Source organism: Lissotriton vulgaris, chromosome 8 (genome assembly GCF_964263255.1).
Source record: "Lissotriton vulgaris chromosome 8, aLisVul1.2, whole genome shotgun sequence".
Lineage (NCBI taxonomy): Eukaryota > Metazoa > Chordata > Amphibia > Caudata > Salamandridae > Lissotriton > Lissotriton vulgaris.
Window position 1 is genome coordinate 162,598,775 of NC_141696.1, and position 26,702 is coordinate 162,625,476.

At 43.5% G+C, this 26,702-nt stretch overlaps 1 protein-coding gene across 12 annotated transcripts in view; it reads left to right on the forward strand.

Annotated features, from left to right (window-relative positions):
• Positions 1–25,950, forward strand: part of EMSY (EMSY transcriptional repressor, BRCA2 interacting) — a 339,048-nt gene extending 313,098 nt beyond the window's left edge. For 9 of the 12 annotated variants that reach the window (XM_086933870.1, XM_086933871.1, XM_086933878.1 and 6 more), the window contains 2 exons: positions 3,506–4,081; positions 21,213–24,156. In XM_086933870.1, the coding sequence (XP_086789996.1) occupies positions 3,506–4,081; positions 21,213–21,398 (762 nt within the window). In that variant the 3' untranslated portion in view covers positions 21,399–24,156. Of the gene's footprint in view, positions 1–3,505; positions 4,082–21,212 lie in introns of all 12 variants that reach the window. The other 3 variants (XM_086933880.1, XM_086933873.1, XM_086933879.1) reach the window with 2 other exon arrangements.
• Positions 25,951–26,702: the final 752 nt, after the last annotated feature.

Genomic DNA, 26,702 nt, shown 5'->3' on the forward strand with positions numbered 1-26,702 from the left:
GTAATATTAAACTTCTACATCTCATACTTTTAAATACTATGCAACTTTCCTTAGGGACGACTAGAGGGAGCACAAGCATTTTACCTACGGTTAGCAGGGGTACAGCGCAGAGTCCTATGGCCAACAAAAACAGTCACGGCACTATTTGGGGGAATACTATACAAAAGATGGTCATTTCTAACACTTTTCTCTAAAGATCTTTCACAATACAGGTGCAGCACCAAGGCTGGGACAGCACAAGACCTAGTGGTCATGTGCATGTTTTACCTTTTGAAAGAGGTTGGCACCTGTGTGCCTGTCTCAAGCTTATTTACTGAGGCTGCGGCAGGGCTGCTCAAAATATCAGCGACCTTGGTAATGGCTACTTCTTAAAACTTTGAAAACCAAATAATCAATGCAAACAGCAGTTCTCTGAGTTATATAGCAGAACTTTCAGGACACTGGCTTAGAATATTACCTAAGTGACAATTGTGTCAGAGCTTATGATTGACTCACTCACCCACGTTTCTCTTAGTGAGCTAAGCACCCACTCCAGCTATTTGCCTGTAACCTATATGTCAACCATGCTTTATGTATACATGTTCTGTGTGTGATGAAAGTTTGTACTCGTCTGCCCTGCTGATTCTGGATCTGTTCGGCAGGACACTTGCTGCCTGCTGTGAAATAGGGAAGCGTGCTTTCCTACTGCCATGCTGTCCCCATTCTATGAGGAAGAAAAGCTTGCATTGCTGCTGCCTTACCTGTCCTTTGAACGAGTGAAGATTGTTCTGTTTCTGCCCAAAGGGTACCTGTTCTACAAATAATGGACAAACCCATTGTCGTTGACACATCTTGTCAATAAAAAGAAAGGATATATTGAATGTGCTTGATCCTCCTGTTTTAATCTTCTGGAATGGAGATGCCACTAAAAAAACATTTTTGCCCACCCACTAAATTGTATTACAGGTCTAGCAGTTTAACAAAAGGGTAATTATAAATATTAACCCCACCCATACTAGGGGGCCCATATGTAGGTGACGGTACCTCCAGCTAACAGTAGTGCTCTTAGATGCTTCCCAGTGCTAATAGTGGAACTGATGAAGCATACCACACTAGAAAAGTGTTCATCATCCTGTATCTGTACATGAATATTTGGTTATTACATAAGAGGCTTTGGATGTTTATTTCAGGGGATTTGTACTTTTTGTATTTTGTATGCCTATTTACAGAGCGTGTACTACAGTCCCTTAATTCCTCTCACTCTCTCTTTGGTGTTTTAGCTACCTGTGTTGTACCTGTCCTGTATGTGTGAGAGAAACCAGAGTCCATGAAAAAGGGAGCTTTAGTGTGTAATTAGCCAGTTTTTTTTATACCTGCATGCTATACAGGGGGATTCTGCTTTGAGCTGGCAAACATTGGTTGCTATGTGTTGAGTATTTGGATGGTACAAAGACGGGAGCAGTGTAGTGTGTGATACAAACCCTATCCAGTGGCGTGTTGGGCTTCAGCTTACTCATGCTAGAGAGTGGGAGCAATGCAGAAACTGAGAGCGTTTATGCAATCTTGTAGGAAAGCGGCATAAGAATAATATTGGAAAGGATACTTATAACAGTTGCGCTTAACTCTTTTTAGAACAGGGTTCATTTCTTGCACTCTGGCATGTCGCTATTGCTGCACTGTTGGCAGGACCAGGGTGTTCGTGATTAATCTTCGATTACCATCATGAGGCATTTAATGAAGTGGTGTGCTCAAGAATTGACACGAGGGATGTGGCAAAGCAGAGCTCTAGTCTGATAGTACCCGGTGCTTGTAGCAAGTCCAGAGATTTCTTCTAAAAGATTGTAGGCTCTTAAAGAGGAGGGTTTTCGGGCATAGTTCACCCTTGTTGGTCACACCATGGGATTCTTGAGTGGGGGATCCTGCAGTGTAACTGGGATTGTTTTTTATAATATCGTTTCATTGATGAAAAGCAGTTAAAACATTGCAATACACCACTATTTTGTATCATACAGTTATATATCAAAACAACACCAGAGAATACTTTTCTCCTTATCCTTCCATCCTATTACAGTACAGATCTCCATTTATTTGTTGTCTTCATTAGCCAAGGGATGTAGCGCTTGGGCCCCAGGGTTGGTACATGGGAAACCCCTGTACTCATTCCATCTAATCCATACCCTTCCCCATTTTCGTGGGTAACCTCTGCTTTCATACTGTTTTTTTAGCTACCATACACCAATCCTTGTCCCTCATCCACTCATGGAGAGATTGTATAGCTTTGCACCCCCTCCCCCCCACCCATTGGCATGCTAGGTTACGTTTTACAATCATCACGCCTAGGGTTACCCTGTCCTGATCTTCTCTCCTCAAGTCCGTAGCCACCCACACATTTAGCAGACACCACTTTGCCGATAGCGGCAGCGCCACTCCATGTATCCCACTCATCACTTACCCATCTTTACCATTGTGGTGCACGAGATGTAAGCCCTATGTAATATTTTGTGTAACTGGGATTGTTGATTGTGGGAGTGGATGGCGTTGTACTTTAGGCACTCAGTGCAGGCCGATTCAGTCTGGCGCAATGTGAAATGTAACCATTCTGGGTCCCGCATCTTGCTGAAGCCAAGTTTCCATGTAGAAGGTGTTACTGCAATCCACTCAGCTATAGCACAACCTGAATAATAGTGTGAAAGTCCTTTCTCAAAGATGAATCTCTGGATTTTTACTTGAAACTAGGTGTGGTGACTGGTCTGCTTGTAATGCATTTTGCTGTTAAGTACAAAGTAGAACATGAATTAGTTTTTTACCGGGTTGAGCTTTATATGAGAAAGCCACACCCAACAAATAATGTGTGGGATGTCTTCTGAGTCACTTTGCTATAAAGTTGTGTATGGCATTTTACTTTGGTGCTTTGTAATGTTGATTCCCATTTAAATCCTAGAGCTGCTCAACAGCATTGACTTTACGTTTCCGCCATTCTAGCAAGAAATTCATTTTGTTTACATAAATTAAGTCACTTTTGGTCTAAGTCCTAAAAAAGGCATGACAGCCTTTAATGTAATTTTTCTAGATATGACGTGTTCCGTCTATTATTTTGCTGTAAGAGTTTTTTCTAAAAGATTTTGTGGTATTTTTTACATTTTCTAACCCTCAGTAAGGAGATATGTTAAGTACTCTTCACTTTAGAGAGCTAGTATGAGGCCTATGGAGAAGTATTAATAGTCCCTTATCTCGTGTTTTTTTTGTTGGTAGGGATAATGTAGCTGGTAAATATGACAGACAGAATAGTGGGAGTTCCTCACTCTTTCTCCATTTCTTTCATTCCCCATACAAAACCAAACCTGTTTTATGGTCGACTTTATTAAAACAAGTTAATGCTTAATGTGTTGAGAAACACTACAGCGTACGTCCAGGCTTCTTTTCAAAGTGTATTGTATTTTGGCATAGACAATATGCTAACAATCCACATGAAGTAGTATGAGAAACGTAAGTCCATCTGTAACAATACATAATGTTTGCTTTTCAGGTGCAGCAGCCTGTTATATCCCAGGGATCATCTGTTACAAAAATAACATTTGAGGGGCATCAGCCCCCTACAGTATCAAAGGCGGCTGTTGTGGACTGCATGCCAAAGCTGGCACCATCGGTTACAACAATATTCCCTGCACCTTCGCCTGATAAACCTTCTGTTTCGGATATCCTCAAGATGTCCATGATGGAAGCTGAAATTGACACAAATGTGGACACCATGACTGTAGAGGGCAAGGGAGTACCTGCTAAAAAACTACCCAGCGAAGTAGAGTTGCCCTTACCGCCAACCCCCTTGCCCTTACCGCCAACCCCATTACCCTTGCCACCTACCCCATTGCCAAGGGTAGCCATGGCTGGAATGCAGACTACACCTGTCCTGCCACAACTCAAATGCAAGACTTTTGCAAGCCCCTCAGTTGTATCTGTTTCCTCATCTTCTCCTCTTCCACCCCCGCCCCCGCTCACAAGGAAAATAGAGGTTCAGCCAGTTCCTGCAGCTAGCCAGTTTATACATATTCAGAATCTCGCCCAGAAGAAAGCCGAAGAGATGCCAACTGAAATTATCATTCAGGTAAGGAAAGATGCTGAACTTCAATGAGTGTGGGTTTATTTTCTCTGAATAGTACTAAGAGCATTCCGAGGCATCAGAGCAAGATTAGGGTTAAAACCTTAAAAAGGTTTTGAGAAATAACGGAAAAGACTGAATGGGGAAGAAAAATGTAATATAAGATTTTCATAAGATAGATGGTCTGTTCAGGCAACTCGTCTGTATCCTAAAACTGCAGAGGCATGATAGGAGGTTTGCACTGGTGGATAAAAAAAAGTCATAATTTTTACTGTTAGTAAACTTAATAAAGATCAAACAATATTTACCCCAAGCCAACATTTTTCAGAGCGCAAAACATGAAGCAAATACCGTCTATCCTACTGAGGGAAGTAAAGTGTTTAAGGGGGTGATTGGTCTGAGCAACGTGGATCGGCGCTCAGCTAGGAGCTTGTAGGCTTTGCATGTTCCCCACAAGGCTGTGTAATGCAGGCTGGTTGGGAAGACGCAAAATGCGCGTGATGGTTTGAGGGCCGATCAAACTGTCATGCACACTTTAGCGTGTGCTTTACACTCCTCCCCTGCACTGGCCATCCCAGTCTACCTGCCCCGCAAGCGAGCAGGAAGGAAAACTAAAACGATAATAATGTTAGTTCTCATTTTCCTTTTTACACTGCTCGCAGAACAGTGCGGCGACACTCCTCTGTCTCCCACTAGTACAGGGTTTACAACTGGTGGAGACACTTATTGAGGGTTATTACCTCTTGTGTCCCAGGGTCAACATACTTCAGCCAACACACCAACACCACCACAGATTTTTTGGCTTTCCTCAGGACCTACTGATCTCATTCGGGTTCTTATCTTCCAGTGTTTCATTCATTCTTTGTGAAAGAATCAATTGTGATTGCTTATCCAAACATCAAGCATGCAATACATACCAACCTATTCTAGTACCTATGTTTTGATTCCTCTAGGACTGTCTACCTCACAGCTCAAAGAGGCATATGGACCTTGTTCTCACACTTTTGTCAAAGGTCTTCGCCGACCTTGCTCCTTCTTTCCCCGCATCTTGAAATGAAACAAACTTTTGAGCATCTTGGACAATTTTAATTTTAGGATGCCCTGTAACTTTGAAAGAGCTCCCTTGGGTCTCAAAGTTGACTTCGTCCAGATGCACTAGGTGTCTGAACGAAGTCTCTATGATGAAGCATGTCACTAGTAACCCTAGTGGGTGAGTCCTAATAAAACCCTACGGTAGTTCTGTTGATGGGCAGGGAGTGACAAGAAACAATCACAAACTGATTTTACACACTTTGCATCACTAACATGAATCCCCTAAAAAAAAATGTGCAAACTGATTTTACGTTATTTTTTCTACTTAAGTAATAAAAACATTACATTGTTTCTTCTCTCAAGTTCGCCTCCTCTTTCACATTTGAAAAATGTAGGAAAATGTAATTTGGAACATTAAATTGTAGACTGGTCTCTCTTCATGCAGTTAGCTGTAGGCAGTGAGTTTGGCAATGTTGTTACCGGCTGCTATATTTGTTTTCATGACCCTCAACGCAGACTTATAATCCTTATACAAAGGGGTGGGATCAAACAGCCTGCATACCAGCACCAGTTCTCCAGGTGCATGCGATCTGTGCAGTATTTTGTATTTTTAGAAACTCTCAAGAAAAATGTTTGCCATTGAAGTCTAGACTGTAATGTTGCAAGGCTTTCCTCAATCCACCAAAGTACAAAAGCAGGCGACACACTAGAGTTACAAGATGGCTTGCTGTTCTCAGTCACTGAAACACATTGCTCATGATCCACGCTCAACCTTCCACATTTACAGAGATTAAACATGCACTCGCCATCCATGGATGGAGTGCTGTTGTGCTGCAGAAGACTAATCTGCAGGCTTTGCCTTTCAGATCCTGAAAAGCAGGTACCCCACAAACTAGCTTTAATTTATAGAGCCACCTAGGAGTTTTTTGTTAAACAATATGAAGTTGATTGCAACAAAAAAATTATTTTTATTGCATTATGTTTAAAATGTGTTTCTGCTCTTTTGGTGAAAATGTGGATCCACTTAATTCAGCCACTTTTCTTCCAGCCACTTCCATGTCAATAGTGTTTCCTAAAACACTATTGACATGGAAGGGTTCAACTTGGTAAAAATACGTTTTGGAGTCAAATTGTGCCAACTTTAGGCCACCGAGTCTGTGACTCCCAGGGAAGTCATTGGATCCAGATCACATAATCATTTGGGACCACCCACCACTACAGGCAGCTCGAAACTTTAATCCTTGCAGGTTTCATTTTTGAGTGGTGTTTTGCTGCAGAGGACTAATCTACATAATTTACCAGCCCAATCCTGAGAAAGCAGGTATGCCATAAACAAGGTTTATTTCACAGTGCTGCCTAGTGTTGGAGTTAAACAATGTTGAGTTTATTTCCACCAAAAATAGCTTATATTTGATGGTATTCTCCTTAAAATGTTTTTCAATGTGTCCTTGCCCCATTCTCTCCCTGCTCTTCCAAGCCAATAGTCTTGCTTGGCATTGGGGCTCCACTTGGTAAATATGTACTTGGTTCAAATTTAGTTTAGCTTTAGGACGCTCAGTCTGACTCCTAGGGCTGCTTTTCGATCCAGGTTACCTGATTTTAACACTGGGGCTCCCATTGGATCTCAGTCACCTGACTGCTAGGGCATTCCCTCCTACTTAACAGATAATTTAGCCATCCAGCCAGGTGGCAGATAAAGTGACCAGTAAAGGGGGAAAGGTTGCTGCCAATTAGGGCCTGGAAAGGGCTTAGATTAGAAATTCTGCCTACCTTCAGACCACCGGGTAAGCAGCTGCCACCAATATTGGGCTGATATTGGGCTGTAGGGGATTAGCACACCTGGTTAGAAACCCCCAGACACTACAGCAGGGTGAGAATTACTGATATTGGGTTCTAATTAATTACCTCCCCCGACTAATTTCCCTTTTTGGCTACACCCTATTGGGCTGTAGAAGTTTAGCTACCCTGCACACAGCCCCCCAATAGATGAACTAAGCAGATAGCTTCCCTAGGTATAAATCGCCTTCAGTTTGACAGGCAGATGAGTTACCCCAGGGTTATTATCTCACTATTCAAATACCAGCAGCACGTGGATCAAAGTATCAACCCACCCTACCTCTGATCGCAACATGGTGGACTGTAACTATAGTTTTTCTGATTACATTAGCACTGTGAAGGCAATGGGAGCCCTTGAGAGGCCTTCTCCACACGGGACCTTTCAAAGGCCCAGCTATAGAGGGGGCTCCAAAACCACTGCCCCGAGGCATCTACCTCTTACCAGTGGCAGCAGAACCAACAGACACCCTCTCTGGGTTTCACTAGGAGATGTTACAAAAACAAATATTCTAGAGACAGAGGTAGAGATGCTGCGGCTAAGTCAGCTGCCACCACTAGTGACTTCACCAACACCGCCGCTGGATTTCTCGGCTGTTGGTGCGGGATCATCTCTGATAAGTGGGTTCTGTCTGTCATGAAGCATTGTTAATGCCTAGAACTCACCTCAACCCCACCAAACATCCCTCCCCGCAGACGTACTCTCTCGCCCCCGAACACCAACGCCTCCTCCAGGCGGAAGTAGCGGTTCCACTCATTCAAAAAGGGGCCATAGAACCAGAGTCCACTAGCTCAGCAAAGGGATGCACTCCGTGAATTTCTCATCCTGAAGAAGTATGGGTCTCTCATGCTCTTCAACGAATACATGTCAGAGCACTTCCTCATGGTGACACTCTAGGATGTCATCCATTTGCTGCTTCAAGGCAACTTCATGACTTCCCTCAACCTGAAGGACGCCTATTTCCACATCCCGATCCACCCTGCATATCACCAGTAGCTCCGGTTTGTGGTAAGCGGTCAGCATTAGCAGTTCAGAGTGTTGCACTTCAGGGTAACCATCGCTCCCAGGGTGTCGTTAAAATGTCTGGCCATGATCGCCAGTCACGTTTGGAAGAACAGCGTCCACTTCTTCACTTATTTGCACGACTTGCTGATCAAGAGTGCAACCCATCAGTAGTGTCTGGCGCACACTCCATACACCATCAACCTTCTGCACGATCTGGGTTCCACCATTAATAGAAGGCAAATCCTACCTCCAGCCCCTCCAAATCCAGAATTTTTTGGGAGCAATCCTCTACTCAATCACTGGGAAAGTCTGCCCCAGGCCGGCACGCATCCATATTTTCTAATTCTCTTCAAGGGGATACTCATCAAAGTCATAAGCACTGAATAGTCCCGCCCTCGTGCGGGATCCCGGAGCAATAGCCAATAATATGCATATATCTACATATATATATATATATATATATATATATATATACATATATATATATATATATATATATATATATATATATATATATATATATATACATACATACATATAAATACACATATAATAACTATATATATATAGATAATATGCATTATACATATGCAGCCTAAAATAACCATACTAGGCTCAAAAAACTGACCCCAAAAGCCTGAAACAATTCTTTACATTTGTTAAATAAAGACATATAAAATACATTATATGAAAATGCAAAGAAGAAAGCACTGCCTTTGTTGTCTTTGAAACACACAACCTTTATTTGCAAAGGTAAAACAGGCAGGACCATAGAGGCAGCTTTAGCCTAGATAGGCTGCATTGTAACAATAGGAAAAAAAACTGGCGCCGTGCCTTTAAGACCTCCAGGAACCCCCAGGCTCCCATCATGCACCACAGGTGACAGTTAGGTCAGTTCTTTTTTCCGGCTCCTTCTGTGAGGATCCTGGAGCATTGAGCTCGCCAGTTGGTGATATTATTTCACTTTTTTTCTGGTAGTTCCTTCATTTTTTTGTCTTTACTCGACATCTTTAGTCAATATCTGACTAACTCAACAATTTTTGTGGTTTTTTTGACCTTTTTTCCAGTCACAATGCCTGCCTTATTTATTAAGTGCCCGGCCTGTGGAAAAAAAATGTCCAAATCAGACCCTCATTCGGTCTGTGTGGCTTGTCTTCCATCTACTCACAAGCCAGAACTTTGCTACCATTGCAGCAAGTTATCAAACAGAACTTTAAGAGAGAGGGAGAAGAGCAGGCTTCAGTTCCTGCATGACAGAGGTGAAACCGTGAGTGGAAGAGAAGAACTTCACTCCAGGAAACCTTCTTCTCAGCGAAAAGAACATAAGGAAAGAGGGGAGAAGAGAAAACATCGTTCCCCTTCAAGTTCGAGGGACAGATCTTCTTCTAGAGTTCCGGTATGTTCGAAATCATCGAAATCAGCGTCACGGCTTCCGTCGACGTCGAGGTCGCCGTCGAAGAAGGATTCGCCGTCGAAGAAAGGTGAGAGACGCCATGACTTCGAGAGCACGGGACTCGACGTCGTATCATCAACGTCGACGTTCACCGTCGAGAGGCTCGAAAGACCAGTCAAGACCGCCGTCAAGAGGCGCTGTGACACCGACGTCGAACCGGGCATTGGAGGCTTCGACGTCGAAGAGCCCAGGTCAGAGAGCGTCGAGGCACACGACGCCGAGAAAAGCGTCGTCGTCACACTCGAGATCGCCGTCGAGAAATTCGATGCCGAGAAAGTCGACGCCGAGAAAGTCGACGCCGAGAAAGTCGACGCCGAAGAGGACATCGCCGAAGAGGACGCCGCCGAAGAGGACGCCGCCGAGGAGGACGCCGCCGAGGAGGACGCCGCCGAGGAGGACGCCGCCGAGGGGGTCGCCGTCGAGAAGGTCACCTTTGGAAAGATCGACGTCGAGGAGACCACGTCGCACGTCGCCTGCAGCGAAACGGCCTAGAACGGTTTCTAAAGACCGATCTCAGGTTTCTGTGGCTGTTTCTGGGATTACATCTTCATCCCCTGGGCTGAATATAGTACAAATCTCTCCAGAGCCTTCAAGAGCGCCATCTCCTACAGGGGCTAACATCTCTCCACGGTGGCTGGGAGAACTCAGAGACTGGAAGATAAGAAGAATCAACCTTCCAAAGTCTAGATCCAGGTCACCGGTGTCGGAAAGACCCGCGTCAAGATCAAGGTCACCTCTTTTGCGAGTGATCAATTCTCCTGGAAAGCGGCAGCGTACTCCGCAGAGGAAGTCTCCACCTGTGAGAAGGCGGGCTTCACCTTCTCCGAGGTCTTCACATCACCGATCGTCCAAGAGACGTGATACGAGATCCTCAACGAGATCTACGAGTTCAAAGAGATATTACTCACCGACGTTATCATCAACTCCTCCAAGCAGGATATCGCCGATTGATGACGTGATCACATTCAATGAGGTTCTTTGCCGTGGAGCAGCGAAATTTCATATAGAGATGCCTGTCTCTACTACGAAGACTACGGTTATCTTCGAAACATTGCATCAAAGATTATCATCGAGACCTTTACTTCCTCTAGTTCCAGGTCTCTTGGAGCCTGCTGAACATAAGTTCTTGACACCGGCTTCTTTGGGAGCGGTTCCTTCACGGATCGCTAAGAAGTACAAGGCTCCGGACATTGATCCGTTATTTTTAAGAGCAGAGCCGCAACCTGATTCGGTCATCGTCTCAGCGGCACGTAAAAATCAGAACGGATCTACATCCTCTTCTGTTCCCCCAGACAAGGACAGCAAGACTATGGATTCTGTAGGAAAGAAAATGTGTGCAACTTCTGCTTCCTACATGAAGGTTGCCAGCGCCTCCGCATTGTTGGCTCGCTATGACCGCTCTCTTTGGGATTCCTTATCCCGGTTCGCCGAAAAACTTCCCAAAGAAGACAAGAATGACTTCTTGGAAATCCTTCATGAAGGTGGGCTAGTGTCTAATCAGGTGATTAGCGCAGCTGCGGATGCTTCCGATCTATCCACGCATGGATATGCTCATGGTCTTTGCGCGAGGCGTTCAGCTTGGCTAAGACTCACGGGACTTAAACCTGAAGCCCAGCACCGCATTTTGAACCTGCCTTTTAATGGGAAAACGCTCTTTGGGACTCATGCTGACGACGAAATGTCAAAAATGAAGACAGAGCTGGATACTGTGAGAGCTGTAGGCCTCGAAAAGAGAAAGGACAATTTTAAGAAAAAATACCGTCCTTATGATCGGAGGCAGGGCCAGCAGAGGGTTCAAACCCCTCAATGGTCTTCACAACAAAATCAAGGAAGATCCCAGTTCTCCCAGCATCGTCCTGGTAGAGGAAGAGGCGGTATTTCAAGACAGTCTGCTCCTGGAAACAAGCAGCAACAGCAAAAGCAGTGAGTGTTTGCTTCCCCTGAGCCCGTTGACCACTCCGGTGGGGGGAAGTGTGCGTTTTTACCTGGAGGAGTGGAAAAACATCACAAACGACGCATGGGTGCTGAATATTGTGCAAAATGGATATGCAATCAGGTTCAAGTTTCCACCACCCTCAATTCTTCCTCAAAAGACTGTATTCCATCGTCTTCACCTTTTGAAAAAGGAAGTGTCGGTGTTACTCCAAAAGAAAGCCATCGAGGAGGTCCCAAGGACACAATGTCGAAAAGGAATTTACTCCCGTTACTTTCTAGTCCAAAAGAAAGGTCCAAGCAGGGAGTACAGGCCCATACTAGATCTCAGGCGCCTCAATCAGTTTATCCGAAGAGAAAAATTCAGGATGCTGGCGTTACATCAAATAACCCCACTTCTGCATCAAAAAGACTGGATGTGCTCCATAGACCTTCAAGATGCGTATTTTCACATCCCCATTGCCCCAAAACATCGGAAGTTTCTGAGGTTCTGCATACAAACCAATCATTACCAGTTCGCAGTCTTGCCCTTCGGGCTAAAGTCAGCTCCTCGCACCTTTTCAAAGTGCATGGCAGTCGTAGCGGCTTTCCTAAGAAAGAGGCATATTTTCGTCTATCCCTATCTAGACGATTGGCTGCTAAAGAGTGCATCTCCAGTTCTACTTCAACAAAATCTCACGTTCTGTATTCATCAGCTGCGAAGACTAGGTCTGCACGTGAATTTCAAGAAGTCTATCCTCAATCCCACACAGAGGATCCACTATCTGGGCGCACTTCTGGATTCAAAGGACACAAAAGCGTATCCTTCGGAGGAGAGACTATCATCCATTCTCCTCAAGTGCCAAACAATGTTAAGGACTCTTCGACCAACGGCCAGACAGATCTCGTCTCTGCTGGGATCCATGGCGTCTTGCATTTTCCTTGTTCCAAACGCCAGTCACTAGAGGATCAGTGGTCCCAGTTTTCAAACCGATGGGAAGACAAACTGTCACTGTCTCTGTCGGTGCGAATCTCCATTCAATGGTGGATGCAGCGGAATCATCTGGTTGTGGGAGTACCTTTTCAGGAGGACATGCCCAAACGATCCCTGGTGACAGATGCGTCCCTGCAGGGTTGGGGCGCTCATCTAGAGTCACTTCAAGTTCAAGGAGTGTGGTCGTAGAAAGAAAAGCTGTATCACATCAACATGTTGGAGCTCAGAGCTGTCCATCTAGCTCTGAAGGCTTTCTTTCCTGTGCTCAAGACATCCTCTCTGCTTGTTCAGACGGACAATATAACGACAATGTACTATCTGAACAAGCAGGGCGGAACGAGAGCCAGACCTCTGACGCTGGAAGCGCAAGCAATATGGAGGTGGCTTCTGGCTCGGGGTATGAAAATTTCAGCTGTTCATCTGCCAGGTGTCCTCAACGTCCAAGCGGACGAACTAAGCAGACACTTCGCAGAAGCGCACAACTGGGTCTTAAAAGACGAAGTAATAAAAGACGTCTTTCAAACCTGGGGGTTACCAGAAATCGATCTCTTTGCAGACGCAGAAAACGCAAAATGCCGCGTCTTCGCATCCAGGTACCCACAACAAGGATCCAAGGGGAATGCTCTGTGGATAGACTGGACAGAGGCATTACTCTACGCCTTTCCACCGATTCCACTCATTCCCTTGGTGATCAAGAAGCTGTACAAGTACAAGACAGACATGATTCTGGTGGCTCCGGATTGGCCTCGCCAATGGTGGTACCCGGATCTCCTGTATCTATCCAAAGTGCCGCACAAGAGGCTTCCTTGCTGTCCGGATCTGCTGACGAGAGAGAACGGCAGGGTGTTCCATCCCAACCTGCCGTCCCTGAAGCTAGCAGTATGGTACCTGAGTTCGTCCAGTATGGTCACCTAGGTCTCTCTCAGGATTGTATGTACATCTTAAAGGAAGCAAGAAGAGCTTCTACAAGAAAAACATATTCTTTCAAGTGGAAGCGATTTTTCACATGGTGTGCAGCTGAAGGTCATGATCCGATTCGAGGTCAGGAACAGGTACTGTTACCATACTTACTTTCTTTGGCCAAAGCAGGTTTGCAGTATTCATCTATTAAGGTACATCTGGCAGCAATAACAGCTTATCGAAAGTCTCCTTCTCAGGGTTCTTTCTTTCAAATGCCAGTTGTAAAGGATTTCCTGGAGGGTCTCAGGAAGGTATATCCTCCCGTGAGGGCACCCTCACCTCCTTGGGAGCTTAATGTGGTTTTATCTAAACTGATGGGTCCCCCATTCGAACCTATACATAAAGCTTCTCTTCAACATCTGTCGTGGAAGGTGTCTTTCCTTGTAGCTGTCACTTCTGCGCGCAGGGTGAGCGAGATTCAGGCGTTTTGTGCAACAGAACCCTATCTCGTTTTCCATGAGAATAGAGTGGTACTTCGGACTCATCCGAGATTTCTCCCTAAAGTAATCTCGGATTTTCACATAAATCAATCAGTGACACTACCTACGTTTTTTGCTACTCCGAGCTCTGCAGCAGAAAGAGCTCTGCACTCTTTGGATTTGAAAAGAGTTCTGAAGTTTTACCTTGATAAAACTAAGAGTGTCAGAAAAGCTGATCACCTGTTTGTGAACTACGGTCCTCTAAATACGGGTTTTCCTGCTACTAAGAGGTCCATTTCTAGATGGATTGTGTCATGCGTTCTGTTATGTTATCAGTTGGCACGAAAGCAGCTCACGGGTAGACCTAGAGCTCATTCCACTAGAGGGAAGGCTGCTACTATAGCGATGCTTAAAAATGTTCCTGTGCATGAAATTTGTAAGGCAGCTACGTGGCGGTCGGTTCACACATTTGCCCGCCATTACTGCCTTGATTCTGATGCTCAAGCTGATGCCCAAGTTGGTCAGGCATCACTGAGAAATTTGTTTGGGTAATTCACATAATAGTGTGCTGTCTAGAGGGTCTGGTGTTCGTCCGCAGGGTATGGGATGGGCTTGCTACTCTATTCAGTGCTTATGACTGTTGATGAGTATCCCCTGGAAGAGAAGGATTAGTTACTTACCTGTAATCCTAGTTCTCTTCCAGGGGTATACTCATCAAAGTCATAAGCACACCCACCCTCCTCCCCGGACGAATACCAGAGCTGATTATTTTACGCATTACCCATGCTGTGTTTACACTGTTATACGCCGTCCAAAAAGAACTGACCTAACTGTCACCTGTGGTGCATGATGGGAGCCTGGGGGTTCCTGGAGGTCTTAAAGGCACGGCGCCAGTTTTTTTTCCTATTGTTACAATGCAGCCTATCTAGGCTAAAGCTGCCTCTATGGTCCTGCCTGTTTTACCTTTGCAAATAAAGGTTGTGTGTTTCAAAGACAACAAAGGCAGTGCTTTCTTCTTTGCATTTTCATATAATGTATTTTATATGTCTTTATTTAACAAATGTAAAGAATTGTTTCAGGCTTTTGGGGGCAGTTTTTTGAGCCTAGTATGGTTATTTTAGGCTGCATATGTATAATGCATATTATCTATATATATATAGTTATTATATGTGTATTTATATGTATGCATATATATATATATATATATATATATATATGTAGATATATGCATATTATTGGCTATTGCTCCGGGATCCCGCACGAGGGCGGGACTATTCAGTGCTTATGACTTTGATGAGTATACCCCTGGAAGAGAACTAGGATTACAGGTAAGCAACTAATCCATATTGCTCACTCTTCTTTTTCAGCCAGACCACCAACTAATGATGCAGACTATTATGCATCTCGTTGGCGTGATGGTGTGCTGCATTGCCATAGTACCTCACGGCAGATTGCACATGCTCCTGTTGCAAGAGTGCCTAGCAGCACGGTGGTCACAAGCTGAGGGTCGCTGGGAGTATCTAGTGTTTATCTGGGGCTGCACTCATCACTCTCTGCAGTGGTGGGACACGACTAACCTCTTAATTCAGGCCCTTTCTCGACCCAGTAACGCAGGTGACCATCACAACAGATGCTTCCCTTACCAAGTGGGGGAGTGGCACACCTCAAAGACTTGACAGTGTAGAGCACGCGGACACCCGATCAACAGGATCTCCAAATTAACCATCTGACCCACTCCTGTTGTTCTTCGTTCATTTTCAGCGCAGAGGGATCCTCATTCAAACAGGAAACATACCTGCCATGTGCTATTTACGGAAGCATTGCTCAACTCATTCATCACACTTGTCTGCATTACCTCAGAACATTTGGTGATGGGCGATCCATCACAGAGTCACCTCCTAGCAGAATACATGTCGGGAGTGAACAACGACCTTGCAGACCTGCTAGGCAGTATGCAGCAATAATTCCACAAGCTGGAACTCCACTTGTGGGCTTGTATTTCCGGTGGTGGGGGGGTTCCTGAAGTTGACCTCTTTGCAATTGCCAAAAACTAAAAATTCCCCAGCTTAGTCTCTAGGTATCCACACCCACAGATCATCGGCGGTGCATTGTGGATGAAGGGATATTTGCCTCCGCTTGTTTGTCTCTCCCACTTCTTCTGTTCATGGTTTGGAGGCTTCGGCAAACATTTGTAACTCTCATCCTAGTGGTGCTGACTTGGCCCAAGAAGGCCCTGGGTCACCACTCTTCACGACCTCTCCTTGGTACCTCACAAGAAGCTGTCCAACTGGCACCCAAACCCCAAGCAGCTAAATCTTGCGATCTAGCTCTTAAGGTCTTAAAATGTCGTTACCTCAACTTACCTCAGGAGTGTATGACTACTCTTAAGGAAGCACGCAGATCTACCACAAGAGCCTGCTATGCGGCTAAATGGAAACGTTTTGTCCACTACTGCACTCCCAGGAACATCAACCCACTTGCAGCAGCAGTTCAAGATATTGTTTTACTTGCTTCACCTGCAAAAGGTAGGCCCTGCTTATACATTTATTAGACTTCACCTGGCCACCGTTGCTGCCTGTCTTCATAACAGAGAACACCGCTCACTTTTTAAAGTTCCAGACACTAAGGCCTTCATGTTGAGACTAAAAAGAGTATTTTCCCCCAGAGTGCCACCTTCCCTCTTGTGGAATCTTAATCTAGTCTTTATCAGGCTGATAGACACTCCTTTCGAACAACTTCACTCATGCCCTTTACAATATGTGTCCTGGAAGGTAGCCTTCCTAGGTGCCATCATCTCCCTCAGGCGCGTCACTGAACTTCAGGCACCTTCTTCCAAGTTCGTAGAGCTAGGTCAGTCTTTAGGACAAACTTTAAATTTCTCCCCAAGGTGGTCTCTTCTTTCCCCTCTAATCAGGCCTTAGAGCTCCTCATGCTCTTTCCACATCCAGAAATCTTGGCGGAGAGGGCTCTCTACACACTAGATGTAAAAAGGACCCTCGTGTATTACATGGAGCGCACAGGCTCTTTCCTCAAGATACAACAACTCTTATTCTCTTTCTGAAGCCCGCATAAATATCATGCTGTCTTCAAAGCAGGAAGGGCACGTTGGCTGGTCAAATGTATCGAGACATGTTACGCTAAAGCTGAAAGGTCGTTACATATACCTCCCAGGCCCCACTCCACTCGTAAGACAGGAGCCTCTGTGGCTTTCTTGGGTAAAATCCTAATTGACCTCTGCAAAGCATCTACCTGATCCACTCCACGCACTTTCACCAAACACTACTGGGTGGATGTCTTAGCAGGCAACCATGCTAGTGTTGGCCAAGCTGTGTACTCCATACACTTTTTCAGTCCTTTGCATCATTCTCTGGCTGGCCACCACTTAGAGGATTGCTTTACAGACTATGCACAGCATGTGTATCTACAGCTACACATGCCACAAATGAAAAATGTTACCCTGCAAGCACCTGTTCTGTGGCATGTAGTTCTGGTAGATTCACATGTGAACAGCCGCCTCCGCGGAAGCCTTTGGTCGTTGCAGAGCCTCTTCTTTTTGTATTTCTTGCATGGTCATTTCATTCTGTATTTCTACGCTCCATTCACATCCTCACCCGCCGTGCGGGGAATCAATCTAATATTGGAGCTGATGACCCTGCCTATTACCAGCAATAGGTGGAGTCACAATACCATGTGCCTGGAAGACTTCTATTGAAGGAAAACTAGTTGCACACATCTAAGCCCAAGACTAGACGGCAGGATTATTCATGTGCCACGAACAGATGCTTATAGGGTAAGAATCCTGTTCCTTGTAAGACAACGCATTTTGTCAAATCTCTTTAGTTGGCTTGTCACAATATCAATCATATAAAGAATTGTAATGCAGTCCTTTAGGGACAGCTATCGGATTCCTTCTCTCTCCTTTTCCGCACCTGCTAACTCCCCACAGATCTGTAAGATCACTGAGTGGATGACTTTCTGTCAAAACCAGCCACAGAAATGGGATTTGAAACGTAAAGAAAATCTACCAACTCAATAACGAGCTGCCAACATATCACAAACACTAATACATTCCTATCTCTTAAACTTCTTTATGCATAACACCACCAAATGCCACATCCCATAGCACGATAACCCCCACCTCAGTGGTCATCACGAACTACAGGAAAGCACTTCCCACATAGGCCTCAAGCAAAGACAACGCACTTCAACCGTGCACTCACATTGTGTAGTATATTGTCCTAGAGAGAAGTTTTTAAGCATCCACATATGGTTAGTAATGGCTTTAAAGATGCTACAATGCAGTGCACTAACTCCTATGCAGATTGTGTTGTATCTGTCTACAGTGTTGCATCCTCAGATTGCATGTTATCTCAAAAAGAATCCTCCCACTATATTCTAAATTGGCAGGTGCCGTTCGTCAGCAGAAGTAGCCCTGTAGTTTTTGGGGTGCTTGATATGCTGCTGGCTGTTTCTCAGGTCAGCTTCCACTCCTCCAGATGCAATGCCATGACTCATCAGCCACAGCACCAGGAGGAGCCTAATAACATACAAAAGGGTGGGAGCGCACTGTCTAATATGTAATCCTTGTCAAAAGAAATCCCGGGTTTCGCATAGATGTCATGCAGTTATATCATGCTCTCTGGGTTTAGGTTGCCAAATCATTTTTTATAGCAGTAGTAGTGCATTCTGTTCTACATACTTTTGGGGAGGTGTGACATAAAAACAGATCAATACAGCTCTTGAGCCCTATTTTATTCTAATTTAAAAATAGGTCTTTTACGATCCACAATTGTTAAAAAAAATGCAATGCATTGTCCTACGGAGCAATTAAGTCTATTGGTTATACAATGGACTACATAGTTTGCAGTCCTCTACCTGTTTTGATGACATCACTCTTTGAGTTGACTGGAGACAGTACGAACATATTCTCTGCAATAGACTTGTATGTCCCATTTTAAAAATATTTTGTACTCTATCTTTCTCCTCCTTAAAACCTTTTTGAGCAGCACTCGTTTTAATTTGGCAGTACTCTTCTGGAAGAAGCGTTCCTGTTTAGTTGCCCCGGTTACTGAAAGGAACAGAACCTAAATGTTGTTGCTCATGGAGGTTTGGTTGTAGCTTGGAGGTTGTTGTTGGCTGAGCATAGATTGCAAGTAGGCACATGCCAACTCGGGATTAGAGAGGTCGTTTGGTATTCATATGTGGCTTTTAAAGGGTATACACTGTAACATTCTGTAATTAAGGGGAAAAGCATGGCAAGGCATGGATCGGGATGGGAAGGTAGATAAAACATGTTATGCACATTGTGCAAAATAAATAGGCTTCAAAGGGGATCAGCAGCGTTCCTCAAGGCTCCTCACTGAGCCCGATGCTGTTTAAAATGTACCGTCCTCTATCAAATATAATCTGCTCCTTGGATTTCGCCACAGTGTTTTATGCTGATGACATGCAGATAATTGTTTCATTTACTCCAAATACAGCAATAGTCGCAAAACAGCGTAGTGCATGTTTACAGTAAGTTGTTGACTGGATGGCTGAGAGCTGTTTAAATCTCAACAGTGACAGAATGGAGGTTGGGGGATTGGTATATACTCATCTTTCTGGGAGCAACTCAGCTGGCCCCTCCTTGGGCGACCACCCACCTCCCAAGGCGGAAGGAAGGAGCCTGAGAGTTATACTTGATAGCAAACTCACCATTGGTGCCCAGCCCAAGGAGCTATCCTCAGCTGCGTTGGCCTACTGCAAGCTCTCAGGAAGACACTTAAATGGCTACCTGTCACAATTTGGAGGGTGGTGATTCAAGGCCTGATATGATCTTGCCTTGATTATGGGAACTCCCTTTACCTATGGAGTCCACGGTCAGTCATTAACCTCATGCGCGCTAGCGGAATTCCGCTCGCACGCTGAGATTTTCTAAAACGCATGTTACGTGACGAGCTGGGCTCGTCATCAGCGTGCGAGGAGGCTACGCCATGACGAGCCCAGCTCGTCATCAGCGTGGAAGGGGTTAAGAACCTAGAGGTAACTTCGAGCACTGTTGCCCGTATCCTTTTGGGTATTCCCAAGTCTCAGTCGGCCTTCAGAGAACTCATCGCATCGCATTGCACTGGCTACCCATCAGCAAGAGGACTAAGTATTGTGTATCACTCCTTGCACAAATAACAAGGGCGGCCCACGCATCCTCCACCAACCGATTAGTCCTTAGCCAAATAGAGCACTCAGATCAACCAACCTGCACCAGCTATGTATCCATGGGGTGAAAAAGATCCGATGTGAAGGGCGTTCCTTTGCTTTTATTGCCCCAAAGCTCTGGAAGGGTCTGCCTCTCTCCCTCAGTTCAAATAACAACATTTTCAGCTTTAGAAAACAACTGAAAACATGCCTATTTATTTAGAACTCCTCATCTGAGCTTAACCTTCTCAGAGCTGGGAAACCCGTCGGGTAGCCAGGTGCTAATGAATTTAATTGAATTGAACGGATTTGTGCTGGGTGATATCTTCCTCCTGAAGTTTTTCCGGTCTGGATTTTTTTTTTTTAACTTAAAAGCACCATGTGTTCTTTCAAGGAACTCTGACTTCTTTATAAGAAAAACAAATAAAAGTTTCCCGTTTTGACATGCAAGTGCAGGGTTGGTGGTCTGCTGTTCATAGCAGTGCGCACTTTCCATATGTATGTAGCGAATCACAACGGGGTGCCCAATTAATACTAATTAGGCAGGTCGTTTCGTGAATCCCCCCTCTCCCACCCACCCCCGATGGGAAAGTTGTGGTGCACCCTAGTAATACATAGGTTATATTGCAAAATGAGAGACCATCGCAAAAAGTTGATGCAATTTGTAACTCATCTCTTTATACATCTGGCAGGAGATGGAAAATCAAGGACTAGTGGCCCACCCTGTAATTTGCTGTTTAGTTTTTTTATAGTTCCATTGCAGTAGTAACAACCTAACCTAAGGTGTGTGAGGCTTGGCAGTGGAAGCGGAGCCAGGCACACGGGCTGCCAGTGGTTTACCAGCCTCCTCTTCTGAAACCAAATTACTTTTAACTGCTTAACTCCACCCTACGTAATTTTATCAAAGTACATTATCATCAGTTGCATTTCACCCAAAAGCCTTCTTTGCAGCTAAGGTCAAAGAAAAATCTCTAACAAAATCCTAACATTGAATCATGGCTGCTGTCTAACCCTTCCACTCCCTGCTGCAACTCCCCCCCCCCCCCCCCAACCTCCCCCCCCACGCTTTACGGTAATTACACTGTCTGCGATTGCGCTTTTTCAATTTATTGCTCTGTTTAAAATGTGTATTTAAAAAAAGTCGAACAGATGAGCTTTATTTGCCTCTTAGGGGAATGTAAGGTAAACACCGGTTACTTTACATAAATGTAAGGCTTCGTTGTTGAACTCAAAGGTCAAATACCACTTTCTATAGCTTTCTCTGTTCTCTAGACAGTACTCATAGCATGCAATGTTTTTTAGTACACACCCAATCCTTGTGCATATGAGATAAATGTGCAAATCTGTTTTTTTTCCAGACCATCCCTCAGTATTCCATCCCTTGCCACTCCAGCTCCAACGTGGTAGTGGAGCCAAGTGGACTGTTGGAGCTCAATAACTTTACCAGCCAGCGTATTGCTGATGAAGAGACTGCAATGGAGCAAGATGTGGACAGCAGCACTGAGGAGGGCATAGAGAGCAGCCCATCGCAAACATCAGCATAACATTAAGCTACCAAGACATTGAAGGATTTTTTGACATGGCTCAGGGTCCCGAATGCACACCCCAGTGAAGTTTAAGTCCTATATTTTCATTGCAGACTGTTCATCTGAGACTAATGGGCCAGCGTTCCAACAAGGCAGTGTTACACAAAGAAAACCTCCTCAGAAACCTCACACAACTGGCATCGTCGTCTCCTGCAACTCTGCAGTTGGGTCCCAGTAGCTGAACAAGTAGTACATATTTTGCAAATGTAATAAAAAAAAGTTTATTTTTTATAACCTTAGCCACAGTAGGTCAGCGTTGAAAGTTAAGTAGGAGTTTCTACTTGGATTTTGCTTTTTTTCTGTTCCAATTTTGTCACACGAGTGGATTATTTCCTGTTAAACATAAGAGGAAATTGATTCTCTTAAAGTTTGGCATGAGTTCCATTGACATGAATGTGTTCATGATATGGGTGACACCACATCTGCCTTTGAGATGTCCATAGTTGGATTGTATGTTGTTTGCACAGTTTGAAGGTATTTTTCCTTGGGTACTTTTTTATACGGAGTTGTTTTTCAGAGGTCCTCCCGTTTGTTGGACTGAAGCTAAATAAGTTACACTCTCCTAGCTAGAGCCCGCCCTAATGAATTCAGAGCTGTAAGCATGGACACAATGTAACTTCTGCTGTTGGTACAAGTGATTTTTAGTATCTGACCTAGTGCATCAGTTAGGGATTCCTTCATAGTTTTAGGTTTATTCATTATATTGAAGGTTTTCTTCTTGTTAGTAAGTGTTCATGCCCAGTTTACTACAGCCAGTTTTCCTGCGCAGTAGCAAGAGATTAAAAGTTATATCTGATTTCTTTTGAATACATGTCATGCTGTCACACGTTTTATTTTCTCAATTTAGGCAGTAGAACATTTTCCCAGATTTTTTGATTGACTGGTGATAAATAACACTGAAGGTTTGTTGCACAAACATTTTAACTCTCCATTTTATTAACTATGTCTGCTGGCAGTGCTTTTGGTTAATCTCTGGCCAACAAACTCTAAAACACTAGTCAACAGAGTATGTAGTAGCGAAAAACATACCCAGTAAACTGATACACGCATCTTACTAACATGTGTTTTCATGCCAGTATTTCTAAACTACGACCCTTTAGGTTCGAACATTGACCTAATAATTGCCACCATAGCTTAGCCAAAGAGAGCATAGGCCTGCAGCTTGTTCTCATCTCTGCTTGGGAGATTGACTGATCATAACTGTGACAAGTCAGCGTATCCAGCTCGTTCGAAATATTCACCTAATAAATGACTGTTACATTCTACCCTTTGTTCAGAGGCTTTATGCATCGCACCAGGCCAGGTTTGGAGAGCTGCTTGCAGCTGTGCCCTTACTGAGAAAGTTGGAATCCTTTAGAGCAGCGGCATATTTCCAAGCTAGTCTGAGTACATTGGGTTTAAGGATTTTAGTGGACACTGGAACCCATAATTGTGTTAAAGCCTATATTTCTGCCCAACTGTGTCATCTTTCAGAACAAAACAATACAAACATCATTAAGATAGTCAAGAAAAAAGGGCTGTTTTACCAGCACTGCAGTCTTTCGAAGCTATGGTTCTAATAAGGAGGCGCTCATTTTGAACGGTTACAACGGCAAACAGAAACCTGCATGAACGATTTTTGCTTGATGCAGTTTGTTTTGTCGAGCCAAAGACTGTGGTGGCCATACTTGTCAGACACATGACTCTTCCCTTAGTGTTTCAGCTAATCTTGTACATTTCAGTCACCTTCAAATTGATTTGGAAGTCTCTAGTGCCCACAGCCACGATTCATGGGCTGCTTTCTTGTCAGACCTGCTGGTACAGGTTGCTTGATTTTAAGAAGGAATGGACGCACTCTTGTATACGTTCTTCAAATTGTTGATCAGTGATTTCCTGAGTCCAGACAGCTCCTTGAGGTATGTAGATGCAGTCTTGCCATCACAGGTTTTGCTTTTGGATTTTCTGTTCCACAAATAGGGCAGGACTTTCTTTCTAATACTGAATTACAACACAGCCTGGTTCCAAGTTCTTTTATTGTTTTCTAGTGTAACTCACAACCTTACTAAGTGACATACATGACTGGCTAATTGTGCATCTAATCGTTTTTCCTTTTGATTCTTTGTCTAGTTTCTAAATTCAGTTACTCCGCCTCGTGGTAGAACATTTGACTTCTGTTAAATTGTGAATGTGATGGGCTACAAATAAGCTGATTGGTTTCCATTTCTAAATCCGCAATCTACATTTGGTTGTGGCTGAAGGTTACAGTTAGAATTCATGAACCAGACATGGATATAAATCGTTAAAATGTGTGTTCTTTCGTATTAGGTTAGTGTAGGAAATTACGCACCTGTAAAGTCAATCCTCAAGCTACTCTGAATTTCACGGTTACAATTCATACATTCCTATTGAGTTATTCCCCACACAAGAGGACTCTGAATTAATTTTCCACTGACAATGGAATTCTGCATTACTTAAAAAAAAAAGTATTAATTTTGAAGATATTAATCAACTAAAAATTCCTGGATGTCTTGTGCCCCTGCATTCTTTGCATATGTTCTAAGACTTAATCTCCATATTAAATGTATAACATTTATGATACTTATATCTGTCCAACAGTCTTGTTTTGAACCTTAGTATTCTAATGTACTTAAGGGTAACCTCTCCCACTCCTTAATAATTGAGTGTGGCTCCTGATATGGGTGCAGTATCTAGCACAATTTTCAAAGCACTGGTCTTTCTTTATAAAAAAAAAAAAAAAAGAAACTGAAAAACAGGACCAAGTCCACCAAAACACCTGCTGATTATCAGACTGCAGTTTTTTCTAGTTCAACATTCATTCCACAGTCCACTTATTGTTGTCCCTCTAGATACAAATAAGTCATAGTACATGTTTCCAGAGTGAAATGCTTCTCTGAAACTGTATCCTTCTACCTAAGCTAAGCCCCTCTTGTACAGCAGTCATCTAATGTTGTAAGTCATCAAGGAAGTCTGTGAACTTCTCTGCTTCTTTCAAATTGTGCAATTAAATAGGTGGCTCACACAAAAAGATCTTTGGTAAGTTTTTCTTGCAGTGAAGTGTGGCATTGAGAGCTTCTGCAATGAGACTTGCATAGTTGAGTGATCTCACTTGACCCAAGAAGCTAAAGGGAAGGTTCTAGAAAGGTGCATTTCTACTGACTACTGATGAAGAGTAGAAAATATCACGGGCCAGGTTTTTCTCTGAGATCTAGATCAAGCAGTCTAAACCATCTGAAATCCAGGGCAGTTGCTCTTACACTTATAGGCTGATTGGTGAAAGACATGCAGGGTTTTATTTTGCCGTCCTCGCCAACAATTTAAATACGTATGAGGGCTCATGCTAGTGTTCACGGACTACACCATATTTGTCCTTGTCTAATGTTAAAGGCTTGTTTACTGAATGCGCCAGAAAATAACTTCCTAAAGGCTATTCAGATACCCATTATACAATTCTTTCTCTTTGTAAATGTTAGTAGGATTTTGTGCCGATCTTCTACATATGTGTAAATATGTTTGTAAGTTTAACAAAACTCACTGCCTGTTTGGAATTTGGTGCTGATTTTGGGTTAACCTGGACTCGTAAGATGTCTCCAGTGGTACCTCAGTGTAAACGTTATTTTCCTTTTTCAATACTGTTCACATTATTGCATATGAATTTGCACCTGGGTAAAGTTTTCTGAAGTTTGCATCCTGGTTAAAATAAAAAGTGAACTGTTATAAGTGTCTGCAATGTAGGAGGGCTGCTCACGAGTTGGCTCCGTTCTGTATCGACCATTAGACTTCTCAAGTTACTTCATTTTCATTTTAAGATTAGAAACTTCATAAGTGTTATAACCTGAATTTCTGTTTACCATAATAGAAAAGAACTTCACTGAAGAAGTGGCTATTTTCCTACAATGAGACCCTTCAATAAATTATCTTTTTTGCTGCCCAATATGTGGAACCATAATCTTATCAGACAATGTACATTGTGTACATATTTTGCTAATGTTTTTTTAACTTTCCAAATTTGAATTAATTGTGTGTAATAACTGTTTTCACCTTCCAGAATGTTTTTGAGTAGGCCCTACTTACCAAAGATGTTTGTCACAAGAAAGGATGGGATGGATATTGATACATTTTCCAAATTTGTATAGGAACTTTGGTTTAAGGGGCATAAATGAAATGACGTTTTTTAATGTATATATAAATATGTATATGTTTAAGTTAAACAAAATGCCATGTGCCCGTTTGTCTGGGTGGGCAATGTACAGTCCTTACAAACTCAGTCCAAGACTGAGTCTGTTTTTGTCAGTTATTTAAATTGTCTGTATAGTTGTGTTTTTGAACTTCATAACAAAGGAGCACTGCAATTTAGTCATTCAAGTTTTGAAATTGTAATGCGAAACATTGCAAGAGGATTAATATTGCAGTAGAGCTCTACATATTTCATTTTGATACTTTATGAAAGTATTTCAGATCCATTTTTAACAACTTTAAAAAGTTGAGATCAATAAAATGCTGTCAAAGTTTACTCCATTTATTGTGTTTTATTTGCAACGCTTAAACTATAAAATGGTGATAAGGTACACCAGATTCCATTATTGTTTGCTGTTCTTGTACTTATGCTACTCTGGTGAATCCTTGATTTTTGATGGATACATCTAAATGTGGATTCCACACGGTGTGAATAATCTCCAGGCATCAGATTGGGTATTGAAACTTTTCAGTTTTCCTGAGCCATATAGTTTAAACCATGTAGGGACTGTCACAAACAGATGTGTGTCTGACCCTCACAAAGTATATTGGTGCTGTCTGGGTTCCTGCCTTGACTTTGTTTGCGGCAACTGATCCTAGATGAACTCAAAAGCTATTTTGGAATGAGAAGCCAAACTCTTAAGAAGCCAAACTTAAGGAGACTGCGCCATGAGTGATTGAAGTTGAAGGAATAGTCCCGATCCTCCTCTTAAAGCCGTTCCCGCAACCAATCATCTTCAAGGTCAAGGAAGAACACAAGATGTCTAAGCGGGAAATGACTCCTTTCTGCCGCTCTCTGACTCCAAAGAGGATGTGAGGGCATCAACGTGCCTTTGTCTCGCTCCCAGTCTCTGTTGGTGCTGATCCCGAGTTTAGCATGAATTTCCTTGACCGTTGACAACATTACAGCAAGAAGAAGCCTTCATTGATGCTATGTTGTGTATTTTCTGCACTTTACTGTCTCTCTCCAGGCGTGCCTTTGGGACCCAAAGATCTGCAGGGGTGTTCAGTCAATCTACTGATAGTGTG